At 39.6% G+C, this 15,481-nt stretch overlaps 1 protein-coding gene across 1 annotated transcript in view; it reads right to left on the reverse strand.

The window, feature by feature from the left end:
- Nucleotides 1–15,481, reverse strand: part of CSMD1 (CUB and Sushi multiple domains 1) — a 2,005,298-nt gene that overhangs the window by 564,593 nt on the left and 1,425,224 nt on the right. Inside the window, exon 8 of the mRNA XM_043454305.1 lies at nucleotides 14,164–14,251. Within this exon, the coding sequence (XP_043310240.1) occupies nucleotides 14,164–14,251 (88 nt within the window). The remainder of the gene's footprint in view (nucleotides 1–14,163; nucleotides 14,252–15,481) is intronic.

The raw sequence follows: 15,481 nt of genomic DNA on the forward strand, positions 1-15,481 counted from the left end.
TGGTAGTTCAGATGGTAAAGAATCCACCTGCAATGCGGGAGACACAGGTTCAATCTCTGAGTCAGGTAGATCCCCTGGAGAAGGGAATGGCAACGCACTCCAGTATTCTTCCCTGGAGAATCCCATGGACAGAGGAGCCTGGCGGGCTACAGTCCATGGGGTTGCAAAGGACAAGACTGAGCGACTGACACGCTCACTTTCTTTCATCTCACCAGTTATTTTGGGACAGTTATGCCAAAGGGCCTGACTTCCTCGGCTCTAACCAACTCTGGGGATCCCAGAGCCTTTTATATAAACGTAGGTAAAATAGACAGGGAACAAAAGGGAAAAGCCTTCTAAACTCCCCTAAGACCAAAAGTTGTTGATTGGATCCTTATGAAAACTAAAGTTAAAGGTATAAAAGTTGACGGAATCTAGATAAAGATATATAAATTGGCATGTTTAAATGGGCTTTATAGAAGGTGGTTACAGCTCTTATTTAATTATATTGTGGGATAAACAAGGCATGTAGATTGCCACTGAGGAAATATTAACTAAATGTACTGAGGAAGGTTCTATTCAACAATAAAGTTCATGGCATTTGTGGAGCCTTCTAAGACCTTTTAAGCTAGGTGACTAAGATTTTCGTTGTTAAGGGAAAACTGCTTATATTGAGTTGAGGGACATGTGAGTGAGCCCTTTCTTCTTCCAGCTGAAGACCACAGCCTGCCAGTGATTGTTATTTTAAGTGTGCTCTCTTCGTTTTCCCCTCAGTGACTCTCTTATGATCCCCTCCGTTTCTTGTTTCACTCCCTTCCCTCTTCTCAAAAAGCAGTTGGGAAACTTACAGACACCCAGGATGACTTTGTCTTATACCTCAGTCACCTTTTCAGACCCGTCTCAGTTTTAAAGAAGGTACGTGAAAGAAACTGAGTATTTTCTGAAAAATGAATATTTTATCAGTACAGTTTTATGCAACAGACTCTGCCTACTGTAAATCCTTCTTGACAAGATGTACTGTACTAGGAGGATGAAGAAAGAAAAGACCAGAAGAGACTCTTGGAAGCAGTGTGTGTGTTCCTCAAAAGTCAGAACAACTGCTTGGTGATAATGAGACATTCAATTCAGATTAGCTTTCCAAATGACTTAGACACAGCTCTGCAAAATATGGATCTTCCCTGTACCTCAGATGGTAAAGAATCAGCGTGCAATGCAGGAGACCTTGGTTCAATCCCTGGGCTGGGAAGATCCCCTGGAGAAGGGAATGGCAATTCACTCCAGTATTCTTGCCTGTAGAATCCCATGGACAGAGGAGCTTGGCGGGCTACAATTTGTGGGGTTGAAAAGAGTCAGACATGACTGAGCGGCTAATGCTAACACTACTGAGGAAACCAATAGTTACCTGAGTTGTAGAAAATAGGTAAACTGGGAACTAACATGCAAGGGTTAATAAAATAAAAATAGCAATTTTGCTTTGGCTTAATTTATAAACTCAAAAAGGTCTTTGCTAAATGCCTTATACAAACCTATGAAGATGGGCTAAAGTAAAACTCTAAAGTTATTAAAAGTAGAACTTGGTAAATTAAATTTCAATTATATTAAAAATCTTACCACGGATTGTAGCAACTTTAGACAAAACTGTTCTTTGAAAAACTAAACAACTGTCTTTGTCTTGAAAATATCTAAAACAGAATATGAATACAGGCCACAAGGGACTAGAAAGTGAAAGTGAAATTCGCTCAGTTGTGTCTGACTCTGCGACCCCAGGGACGATACAGTCTATGGAACTGTCCAGGCCAGAATACTGGAGTGGGTAGCCATTCCCTTCCCCAGGGGATCTTCCCAATCCAGGGATCCAACCCAGGACTCCCACATTGCAGGCGGATTTTTTACCAGCTGAGCCACCAGAGAAGCCGACAAGGACTTAGACTCAGCCCAGTTAAGCAGGTAAGACCTGTAAGACCAAGGGAAAAAACAAAAAAGTGGCAGTTTTAAATCTAAACTACTGAAAATGTTCCCAAACCAAAGCTTATAGATAGTAAGCTTTAATCATCTGAGAAAGCAACTTTAAGGTAATCAAACTGTTTGTTAACTAGTAAGTTTATGTAAATATTATAATACCTGATTCATATCTAAGCTTTTAGTAAACCACAAGATCTCTAGTTTGTTTATGTCTGTGTATACATTATACATGTGCTCAATAAAGGACAGAAATGGTACGAACCTAACAGAAGCAGAAGATATTAAAAAGAGGTGGCAAGAATACACAGAAGAACTGGACAAAAAAAGATCTTCACAACCCAGATAATCACAACAGTGTGATCACTCACCTAAAGCCAGACATCCTGGAATGTGAAGTCAAGTGGGCCATGGGAAGCATCACTACGAACAAAGCTAGTGGAGGTGATAGAATTCCACTTGAGCTATTTCAAATCCTAGAAGATGAAGCTGTGAAAGTGTTACACTCAATATGCCAGGAAATTTGGAAAACTCAGCAGTGGTCACAGGAGAAAAGGTCAGTTTTCATTCCAATCTCAAAGAAAGGCAATGCCAAAGAATGCTCAAACTACTGCACAGTTGCACTCATCTCACACACTAGTAAAGTAATGCTCAAAATTCTCCAAGCCAGGCTTCAGCAATATGTGAACCATGAACTTCAAGATGTTCAAGCTGGTTTTAGAAAAGGCAGAGGGACCAGAGGTCAAATTGCCAAAATCTGCTGGATCATCGAGAAAGCAAGAGAGTTCCACAAAAACATCTATTGTTGCTTTATTGACTACGCCAAAGCCTTTGACTGTGTGGATCACAATAAATTGTGGAAAATTCTGAAAGAGATGGGAGTACCAGACCAGCTAACCTGCCTCCTGAGAAATCTGTATGCAGGTCAGGAAGCAACAGTTAGAACTGGACGTGGAACAACAGACTGATTCTAAATAGGGAAAGGAGTACATCAAGGCTGTATATGGTCACCCTGCTTATTTAACTTATATGCAGAGCACATCATGAGAAATGGTGGGATGGATGAAGCAGAAGCTGGAATCAAGATTGCTGGAAGAAATATCCATAACCTCAGATATGCAGATGATACCACCCTTATGGCAGAAAGTGAAAAATAACTAAAGGGCCTCTTGATGAGAGTGAAAGAGGAGAGTGAAAAAGTTGGCTTAAAGCTCAACTAAGATCATGGCATCTGGTCCCATCACTTCATGGCAAATAGATGGGGGTAACAATGGAAACAGTGACAGACTCTATTTTTGAGGGGTTCCAAAATCACAGCAGATGGTGACTGCAGCCATGCAATTAAAAGATGCTTGCTCCTTGGAAGAAAAGCTATGATCAACCTAGACAGCATATTAAAAATCAGAGACATTACTTTGCCAGTGAAGGTCCGTCTAGTCAAGGCTATGGTTTTTCCAGTAGTCATGTATGAGTGTGAGAGTTGGACTGTAAAGAAAGCTGACACCAAAGAATTGATGCTTTTGAACTGTGGTGTTGGAGAAGACCCTGGAGAGTCCCTTGGACTGCAAGGAGATCCAGCCAGCCCATCCTAAAGGAGATCAGACCTGAACATTCACTGGAGGACTGATGTTGAAGCTGAAACTCCAATACTTTGGCCACCTGATATGAAGAATTGACTTATCTGAAAAGACCCTGATGCTGGGAAAGATTGAAAGCAGGAGGAGAAGGGGATGACAGAGGATGAGATGGTAGATGGCAGCACCAACTCAATGGACATGAGTTTGGGTAAACTCCTGGAATTGGTGATGGACAGGGAAGCCTGGCGTGCTATAGACCATGGGGTCATGAAGAGTCAGACGTGACTGAGTAACTGACTTGAACTGATACATTATGCATGAGATATCTCTACTTCTAAAAGTTATTAATAAAATTGTATTTATAAAGTTCAGTTCAGTTGCTCAGTTGTGTCTGACTTTGCGACCCCATGAACTGCAGCACGCCAGGCCTCCCTGTCCATCACCAACTCCCAGAGTCCACCCAAACCCATGTCCATTGAGTTGGTGATGCCATCCAGCCATCTCATCCTCTATCGTCCCCTTCTCCTCCTGCCCTCAGTCTTTTTCCAGTATCAGGGTCTTTTCAAATGAGTCAGCCCTTTGTATCATGTGGCCAAAGTATTGGAGTTTCAGCTTCAACATCAGTCCTGCCAATGAACACCCAGGACCGATCTCTTTAGGATGGACTGGTTGGATCTCCTTGCAGTCCAAGGGACTCTCAAGAGTCTTCTCCAACACCACAGTTCAAAAGCATCAATTCTTCCCTGATAGCTTTCTTTATAGTCCAACTCTCACATCCATACCTGACCACTGGAAAGACCATAGCTTTGACTAGATGGACCTTTGTTGGCAAAGTAATGTCTCTGCTTTTTAATATACTGTCTAGGTTGGTCATAACTTTCCTTCCAAGGAGTAAGCATCTTTTAATTTCATGGCTGCAGTCAGCATCTGCAGTGATTTTGGAGCCCAGAAAAATAAAGTCAGCCACTGTTTCCACTGTTTCCCCATCTATTTGCCACGAAGTGATGAGACCGGATGTCATGATCTTATATTTCTGAATGTTGAGCTTTAAGCCAACTTTTTCACTCTCCTCTCTCACTTTCATCAAGAGGCTCTTTAGTTCTTCTTCACTTTCTGCCATAAAGAGCTCTATTTAATTTTAATAAAAAGTGCTTATATTTAAAGAAATTTGGCCAAGATGACTTTCAGGTTCACGTGAACTGGGAAATATTTAATGTTAAGTTGAAACCTGATATCAATGTTTAATTTATTGACATAAATTAATATAGGTGTCATTCAGAGTCATCAAAATTAATTATAATAGTTTATTGTATCTAGGTTTAATAAAAATGAGCTTACTAATCTCGTGCAAACAATAACTGGACATGAAACTTCAAGGCAAATGTAAATGAGATAAAAGCTTTGGGATTAAGACTTTTAAGTAATCATGTTTTAGAAATATCTAAAATGATCTTTCCAGATGTTTGGTAACTTAAGATTCTAAAGCTGTGCCAATTTAAGCTAAGTGATGAAAGTTTATTTATTTAAAATACACTGACACATCAATTATTTTAAAAAATTAAGAGTATTTAAAATATTAATGAAAATATTGGTTTCACTAAAGATTTTCTCTATAAGAAAACAAAAGTTAAAAAAAAATCACTGATGTTTAAGCTCACCGATTTATAAAATGTCAATGTAAAGACAGTACCTAATTAGTTACTTCTTAGTTTAACTAAAATTAAGTTTTTATGGTGGAGGATTCTAATTTAAACATGTAAGTAAAGCTATCAAAATAATACAGAAATTTTTCAGAATGCTATAGGAAATAAAATGTATGTTTTAAGTAAAGAAGATATGAGAAATGAAATTATATTTTAGTTAAAAAAAAGAGCTGGTTAATTTCATTTAGATGAAAAATGAAAGACAGGCTGGATACCAAAAGTGATGAGAGATTATGAAGAGGAACTCTGAGGAAAAAGTTTTATGCATAGTCAGGATTAATTAAATTTAGATTGAATTTAACTAAGCTAATACAAGACTGGGGATTTTATTTCGGTTTAAGTGTTCCTTTTTATAACAGATTCTGTGAATTTATGTGCCCTTAAATGATATATATTTATTTTCTTTGTGACCTTGGTTAAATGGATAGGTATTTTTTCAGTGACCTCTGATCCTTTGTTTTAAAATCTTTCTGAAATTTCTAACAAACTTCCAAAATATCAAAATCTAACTATGTTTTTGAGCCTCCAGCTGACTCTGGGATGGATGCTTCAAAGAAACATCTCTGAGGCATCTCAGAGATGAATATTAAGCTAAGTTTATTTGGTATTTTTAATTCAAAAACATTGTCAAGTGATTGAATGTAAATTTTAGGTTGTAATATATAGATAAAATCATTAATACAGATATTTCAAAATTTATATGGAATCCCTAACATTTGACATGTCCTGATAAAATTTTGTGAGTCATAATTCTAGTGGTTATACTAAAATGTTATATGTTGCAGAATATCCAAGTTTCCTAACTGTGCTGTACTCAAATCTTTAACCATGCAGAAGGGCCAAGGCAAAATTGGTAGGGAATTGGCTTTAGAAAGGGTGAGTCCCATCTGGGGAATTCCTTCTGAACTACATAGTGACAGAGGGACCTATTTTGCTCATCAGATTGTTAAAGAAACTTGCAAAATCTGGCAGATTATGCAATATTTCCACTGTGACTACCATTCACAGTCTCCTGGGTTAGTGAAAAGGACAAATAAAACAATTAAAGGCGAGGGTGGGATGTTCTGAGAGAATAGCATTGAAACAAGTATACTATTAAGGGTGAAACAGACCACCAGCCCAGGTTGGATGCATGAGACAAGTGCTCAGGGCTGGTGCACTGGGAAGACCCAGAGGGATGGGATGGGGAGGGAGGTGGGAGGGGGGATTGGGGTGGGGAACACATGTAAATCCGTGGCTAATTCATGTCAATGTATGGCAAAAACCACTACAATATTGTAAAGTAATTAGCCTCCAACTAATAAAAATAAATGGGAAAAAAAATAGAAAAGTCAATTGGCTAAAATTACATGTGCTTATTCCTTCCCTTGGCCCAAGGCCATTCCATTGGTTCTCTTCAACAGATCCACTCCTTTAACAAATATCATTTGTCTCCCTTTGAAATTATTACAGGGAGACCAATGAGATTGCATAAAAGACTGTATGATCCTATATTACTTAAGGGAGATATACTGTATTACTGCAAGGGTTTAATCAAATTATTGACAAGTCATTCTAAACTTGTTTCTGAAGTTTATTATAGTAATTTATCCTCAGATAAAGATCAGACATCCCATGACTTACAACCAGGAGATTATGTAGATTAAAAAAGACATCATTTAAAAGACTCTCCCCCCAACCTAAATGGAACGGTAGTTATCAGGTTTGCTTGACTAGCTCAGGCACAGCAGAACTGAAGGGAACTGACTCAGATTCATATTTCCCACCTAAAAAGGGCTCCCGTACCAGGCTCGTCTCCGGAGAGAACTGCTGACCTCACGCTCACCTGGAAGCGACACTGATAATATGGAAACACCAACACCAGGAAGGGAAGCAGACAAGGTCAGAAGTAGGCAGCTGGCCCAGGTGCCAGCCCCGACCCGTATGGTTGTTCTTAACTTTTATTCTTGGTCTCTTGGACTCTTACAAGTGAATCAAAAAAAAAAAAAAAAAAATGTTTTCTATTACTGGCATGGTGTTATTCAAATTTTAGAAATCACTCAAATTGTTGGGTTTGTGGTCAGTTACCTACATCCAGTGCTTCTGGTTTACCTTGATGGGTTTCTCCCCTCCAAGGTTCTGATTGGATGGCTCTTAGAAAGTTTATTTTGCAAGGAAGGAATTATATTTCTGTCCGGGCTACTACTGATATCACTATTTGGGACCCATTCACTTGGCCAATCAAACATGCTTATTCTGACCCTGGCCATAAATATGAATTTTCCCTTAAGGTTGCTAGAGCTCAATAAAGGCAACAGACTAAATCCCAGGTGTTAAAATTAAAAAAAAGTAAACTCTAGACTATTAGGAGTGACACTTCCTCAGCTATGGGATGGATTTACTTGACTAATACCAGGATATGGTTGTCTAAGCCTAAATGCCCCCCTATGCTGGTAACAATTAAATCATACCAAAGATAATCAACCTAATAACACTAGAAAATCAGGCTGGGTGTCTTATGAAATCTACCAAAGTACCATTTTTTTTAAAGCCAGTGATTGGTATGAAACCGATTGGATCAGAAGACCAGAAATATACTGGCTGGCACCTAACAGGACTCAAAGACTTTGGGGGTCCAATCTATGACCCTGGCTTCCACCAGGCTGGCTAGGAAGGCATACTTTAGGATTCCGTTTGGCTCAAGACCACGTACATACAAATTTAGAAGTGACTCCAGCAAATTTACCATCAATACCAGCTCAGTGGGCCAAGAGACCTGTGTTTCACTGGTATGATCACTTAACAACTATTTTTGCACCTTCAGTAGGATTGGAAAATGTTATTTCTCACATTGAAGACTTAACAAAACTCACTCAATAGGCATTAAATGATAGCAACCAGGCTATTCGCCTACTAAATTCTGAGATCTCTATGATGAGAAAAGCTATCTTACAAAATCGTAAAGTCCTTGATATCCTTACAACATCTCAAGGGGGCACCTATGCTATAACTCAAACTGAAGGTTGTGTTTACACACCAGGTGGATCCTGTAATGGGTGATGTTTTAAAAGATGATTTGGTTCTGAAAGCTCATGGCATAAATCCCTATTTGTAACTTTAATCACCCTATTAGCTGCATTATTTGTAATCTGTTTCTTTTATCAGATTGTTGTCTTTTGTATTATATGATGTATAACCAAGAAATAGATCAGATTTATAATTAGAATAATTGTAATACTGTGATTCTAGTTATGTGAAGAGGCAACAAGGGAAATATCTCCTGGATCCTATTAGGTTAGAAGATAGAGGAATCTGAGAATCTTTTATTATTTCTCAATGGGCCTAATCCAGACATGAACACCTCAAGTGACATTTCAGTGAGGATGTTCACTTGATCTGGGGTGAACCTCACAGTTTCCTAGGATCAAAAAAAAAAAAAAAGTCATGAAATGTCTTGCAAATATAGTGGAATTTATAACCATGGGGAGGGACTGGGAAATGAAAATATCTCCTGCCATATTAATAAACAAGACATGTCAGCCATCACCGATTTCTGGCCTCCAAAAGTGATTGAGGGTTCTCAAAACTGCAATCCAGAGGGTGCTGCCATCCCCCAAGGGTGACTGCTGAGAGGCTGGGGGAATGCAGGAAGCAAGGTGAACAAGCAAAGAAGACTGACTCTAGACAGCTGAGGTGCATATAAAAGGAAGGAATTCAGTGAGCTGGGGTGGGGGTGGGGGGCTTGTATCTTCCCATACAAAGAGTGCTAAATTCCTTAAATTCCTGCTCCTGTTTTTGCAAACCTGTATGTGGCCTAACTCCCCTTCCTGCCTCCTTGGAGCATTTTTCTCAGAGCTACTGAAATTCTCTCTCCCAGGCTTGGAGTCCCAAACATTCCCACCAAATAAAATAACTCTTTACTTTCAGGTTGTGACTATATTTTTTTAATTGATAGTATGGGGCTTATTATGGGGCTTATAGTATGGGGCTTATTGGGGCTTCCCAGGCGGCTCTAGTGGTAAAAACAAAAAACAAAAAACAAAAAAAAACCTGCCTGCCTATGCAGATGTTTAAGAGACACAGGTTTGATCCCTGGGTTGGGAAGATTTCCCTGGAAGAGGGCATGGCAACCCACTCCAGTATTCTTACCTGGAGAATCCTACACACAGAAGAGCCTGATGGGCTACACTCCATAAGGTTTCACACAATTGGACAGGACTGAAGCAACTTAGCATTCACACACAGGTATTTTTATAGAAAATGTAATCTTTCAAATGATTTTCTCAGCTGTCATGCTATTTGATTGCCATAAACTCGGAGACAGTTAACCAACTAATTAATTAAACAGAGTAGAAATTCCCCAGAAAACTAAGAACATGAAAGACTGACAGTTTTAGATGGGGCCATCACACCCCTGCCTTGACCTGCCAGGCATACACTCAGCCTGGCTTCCAGTCCAGACACATCAACAAACTCCAGTGGCTAATGCTCATCTTCAGTTAAACTTCTGCAGAAATAAGGCCGTTCCAAGGATGAGAAACCTATATGCAGGTCAGGAAGCAACAGTTAGAACTGGACATGGACCAACAGACTGGTTCCAAATAGGAAAAGGAGTACATCAAGGCTATATATTGTCATCCTGCTTATTTAACTTATATGCAGAGTACATCATGAGAAATGCTGGGCTGGAAGAAGCACAGGCTGGAATCAAGATTGCTGGGAGAAATATCAGTAACCTCAGATACGCAGATGACACCACCCTTATGGCAGAAAGTGAAGAGAAACTAAAAAGCCTCTCGATGAAAGTGAAAGAGGAGAGTGAAAAAGTTGGCTTAAAGTTCAGCATTCAGAAAACTAAGATCACAGCATCTGGTCCCATCACTTCATGGCAAATAGATGGGGAAACAGTGGAAGTAGTGTCAGACTTTATTTTTTTGGGCTCCAAAATCACTGCAGATGGTGACTGCAGCCATGAAATTAAAAGACACCTACTCCTTGGAAGGAAAGTTATGACCAACCTAGATAGCATATTTAAAAAGCAGAGACATTACTTTGCCAACAAAGTTCCGTCTAGTCAAGGCTATGGTTTTTCCAGTGGTCATGCATGGATGTGAGAGTTAGACTGTGAAGAAAGCTGAGTGCCAAAAAATTGATGCTTTTGAACTGTGGTGTTGGAGAAGACTCTTGAGAGTCTCTTGGACTGCAAGGAGATCCAACCAGTCCATCCTAAAGGAGATCCGTCCTGGATGTTCATTGGAAGGACTGATGCTGAAGCTGAAACACCAATACTTTGGCCACCTCATGAGAAGAGTTGACTCCTTGGAAAAGACACTGATGCTGGGAGGGACTGGGGGGAGGAGGAGAAGGAGATGACAGAGGATGAGATGGCTGGATGGCATCACCAACTCGATGGACATGAGATTGGGTAAACTCCGGGAGTTGGTGATGGACAGGGAGACCTGTTGTGCTGTGATTCATGGGGTCGCAAAGAGTTGGACACGACTGAGCGACTGAACTGAACTGAACTGAAGGATGAGACAGAGCAAAGGCTAGCACAGTCACCTCACATGCTAAGTAAATCTCTTCCTGCCCTTGTGCCAAATAGATACTGACCCTGGATGTTTCTGAATTCCTTGTTAAGTTTTGAAAATTCAACAGTTTCTCTGGCTCTCTTTACCATATGGTACAATTTGAACAGTTTGAAATTGTCAGATAACTTGCTTTGTTTTAAACTAGAGCTCTACCAAATAGACCCTGGGTTCCAAGGATGACAGCATATTGAATGGGCAATTCCTCTCATAAACAAGTGCTTTGGAAAACACCCTTGGAGTTCCTTTGCATCAGCCACTAACTATTTATGTCACCAAGGCGGTGACAAGGAGGTCACCAAGGAGGCAGAGACAAAAAGGCACTAACTATCCTTCAGCTGGGTGGGGGAAGATGGTGTGTAAAACAATAATGCAGATTTACTGCTCTAACTCAGTGGAGAGATGTATAAGGCTTTTTGGAAGCAAGGCCTGGAGAACACTTTTTTTTTTTCCTGGGTGAGGGAGAAAGAAGAAGGTTACTTCTAAGATAAGAAAGGAATCCTTAGAACAAAAATGCTCTATGCGTTCTAGCAAGACTGCAGATTTGAACCATTTGCATCATTTAAAAATTAATCATGTTCCTGAATGCCTTCCACTGGTGGCTGTTTTACATTTGAAATCAGTAGCTTTCTTTCTTGGCTGACTGCCACACCCAAAAAGACACAACATACAGGACACAGCATACCCCTTGAGGTGCTAATAACTGCTCATAACCTACATTTGTTCCAAGAACTTCCTTGGCACTAATGGAGGAAGCTAATGATGAAAGGCAAGGGCAATGGGCAGAAAAAGTGGATAATTTGTGCATTTGTCCCCTGGAATTCCCCCTGGATTGGGATGGAAGCTAATCTCTAGTTAAAATCAACTTCCTGCTCAGCCTTCTATTCTCTTTATCCTGTTTTCTCTGTTCCCCATAACCAGAGGGCACTTTTCCAAAAAGTTCAATTCAGAGTCGCTATCTGAGGCTCTGCACCAAAGGAACCTGAACTAAAATACTACGACCTTAAGGTATATTCAGTATTTGCGACACTTAAACCGCATCAGCTACAAACTGGCACGTGCCAAGAGCGTCGCCTGGGGCTGAGCAACGGCAGCCCGGGCACTTGCCACCTGCCTCCCTGGAGACTGAGCCCTCTGCTGCCGCCGCTGACCCTCAGCACCCCCGCGCCCTGAGGGGTTCAGGGTGGCGTGAGGCACTCTGTGCTCCAGCGAATCCCGTGGAGCTGGTCTTTAGATAGCTAGATATTTTCAGGAACTGATTTCATGATCCTGTTAGGTAGTTAGAATAGGAAAAGGAGTTCAAAACGGCTAAAAGACAAGGAAAGGAAAAGCCCACGAAAATGGACAAAAGAAGGTCCAAGGGCGGGAGTGAGGATCTCCGGTGGAACAAGCAGCCCTCCTGGCTAGCCCAGTTTACACAGGGCAGGCCCAGGGGGAGGAAAAAAAAACATACAAAACGAGGAGCCAAAACCGCCTGGGGCCTCTCTTCTTGGGTCTTTTGGGTCTGCCCACCCTCACTCCTCAGAAGCTGTACCAGCCTTTGTTTTTCCTAATAAAACTGAGCTGTAACACTAGCCCATCCATTGCTTCAAAGTTTTGCTGCGGTGAGACAGAACCCAAGAAATTACAACTTTCCCAGACAATCCCAGTCCTTGCATCTCTTCATATCTAGAAAAACACTAAATCCCTTCACGGTGACATCAGTTCCTTGTGACTAACAGAGAACGTTTTGCAAAGTAAGCATTTGATTGCATTGAACTCCCCCTTCGCTGAAATCTTATGTACTGACCTTCCCCCACTGCCTCTTCGGAGCAGTCTCTCAGAGCTATCTGAGGTGTTGTCTCCCAGGCTGCAGTCCTCATTTGGCCCCGAATTAAACTTAACTCACAACCCTCAAGTTATGTGTGTGTGTGTGTGTGTGTATGTTTAGTCAACAATGGTAACCATTCCAGTTGTCTATTCCATTTAAAACATGAACAATGCTATTGTCAAAAGTATTTCAGTAGCACTACTATGCTTGTGTTTCCTTTTCATGTAAAATATATGTGTGTATGTATATAATATATATACATATGTGTGTGTGTGTGTATATAATGTCATCTTACCAACTTCATTACAGTCACTCGACAATTTTATTACTTCCTCTAGTCATAAAAAAAAGACACTGCTACTCCAGTTTCACCAAATAACATTTCTTCTTCCTTCTCTAAAAGTATCACTGCTTTCATTCAATTTTCAGCTCACTTTAGCAGGCTCAACTCTCTTTTTCTGTTTCTTTTTAAAAAATAATGAGATTATAAGGAAGAAAAACTTGCTCTTGCTCCCCTTTACTCTTTGACTTTGCAGCTTACCCCTAATACTAGCACTCATCTTGTAAACTAGAGAATGTTCACTTTATTGAAGTAATTAAAGACAAAAATCTAAAAAGAAATCACTATTATAATCACTACTTTATTCATAATGTAACAACTATAAAGCAGTCTGTACTAATCATAATGCAATAAAATGAATCATAACATTTTCTTCATAAATTGCATTGATTGCCACCACTCACATTCATTATTATAAAAGTTTACTTAATGAAATAATTATAAGACTATAGTTAAATTTTTCATTATCTGTTTTTTTAAACAATAACTGAACTGCATTAGAATTAGCTCAGATGATAAAGAATTTGCCTTCAATGCAGGAGACCAGGGTACAATCCCTGGGTCAGGAAGATCCCCTGGAAAAGGAAATGGCAGTCCACTCCAGTATTCTTGCCTGGAGAATCCCATGGACAGAGGAGACTGGAGAGCTACAGTTTATGGGGTTGCAAAGAGTCAGGCAACTAAGTGACTAACACTTAAAAATTTTCTTTTCATGGGACGGTGTTGTTGTTTAGTTCCTCTGTTGTTTCCAATTCTTTTGTGACCCCATGGACTACAGCTCAGCAGGCTCCTCTGTCCACGGGACTCTCCAGGCAAGAATACTGCAGTGGATTGCCATTTCCTTCTCCAGGGGATCTTCCTGACCCAGGAATAGAACCCACGTCTCCTGTGTCTCCTGCACGGGAAAGTGTTTTCTTTATCACTGAACTACCAGGAAAACCTATATGGGAAGGTAGCAGATTAAAATCAGAAAAAAATTCTTGTACACAAATTTTGATCAGACCCATTAAGTTGGATTGTCAATACTGGTTTATACAATGAAAGGAACAGACTCTGGAATATCTGGGATTTTCCACCGCAATGTGTTTTAGAACTCTGCAGATATTATAGCTGCATGATAATTGAGGAGTTGCACCTTTAAATCAAAAGGTAAGATAATTAAAACTACAGGGTGAAATGATAAAGAGTTAGGAAGTAACGTGCTATGGAAATAAATACTCTCTCCTACCTGAAGTCTGAACCCGCTCTTCTGCCATTCTCTGGAATCCCAGGATCTGGACACATGTCGGAGACCAAAGCAACACCTCCTTGAGTTACTGTAATAGAAACATTATGATACTGCTCAGAAAATAACCACGTAATGACAGTATATTAGACAGACTTGGTTCTTTCATGATTCCGCCTTAACATGTGATTTCTTTTAAGAATTCAGATAGTTAAGCTAGATTAAAATAAATCCACTCTTATTCTTAAAGAAACAGACTTTTACAGAGGAGGCCAACAATCTTTGGTTGGAACTCTTTCTTCTACTAAAGAAGTCTTAATGCAATTAAGATTTTCTCATTAAGATCACATTTATGACAACTTACAATTAATAGCATGGTGGGGGGGGGTGGGAAGAGCATCATGCCATAAATAGCTTAGCTTATATAGAAGATAGCTTTCATTCATTTCCATGGATGAAATGGAAGTGTTAATTATCTATGAAGATATATTAAGATCTATACCTATATTTATATCTATTAACATCTATCGTCTATTTAGATCTATATCTAAGAGATATTTCACATAAAATTACTTATTATAGACATGAAGAATGCTTATCAATTAAGTTAAACAAATAACAATCTTCTTGTGCAGTGTACTGATTTATTATTTGAATCTGTGTATAAACAGTCTTTCCTCATGTTAGGATGTTGTACAATCATAGATTAGTTTTTAAAGTATTTGTTTGCTTGTTAGAGTGGCCACTGCTCCAGTAACCATCCCACTATCTGAGTAGTCTAATCCAATCAAGGCGACATGCTCTCTTTCAAGAAATTTTCAGCAATGATCATGTGACTCAGTTCAGTTCAATGACACATGAGAGGAAGCCTGCAGGAATGCTTCTGGGAAGACCTTCCTGTTAGCTAGTAGTGATCATCTCTTTTTCACTCTCGACCTAATCATGTTTGAATTTCAAATTTGTAATTCTTGGTACATCTTGTTACAGTACAGGTTTTTGAATCTGTAGTCAGTGGTCTACTAAAATATCTCTAAAGTTTATTTTCTAAAAGTATTCTAGCTTTAATAGATTTTCAAGCCTCAATAAAGAATTTAACTTTCACCATATTTTTTTCTGCCATCGTCAGCTATATAACTCCCACATTTGCTCAAGTGAAAACAGTTACTACTGTGTCAAATGAAGTCATCCTCCTCAAGGTGAATGGCTATCACTGTTTATAGAGAAAGTAGTCCACATTAGTGTGGTTCTTACTTCACTATTTTAGCGTATCACACTGGTCAAAAGCGAAAGTAAAGTGAAAGTGAAAGTCTTCAGTTGTGTC

This window comes from Cervus canadensis, chromosome 31 (assembly GCF_019320065.1).
Source record: "Cervus canadensis isolate Bull #8, Minnesota chromosome 31, ASM1932006v1, whole genome shotgun sequence".
NCBI lineage: Eukaryota > Metazoa > Chordata > Mammalia > Artiodactyla > Cervidae > Cervus > Cervus canadensis.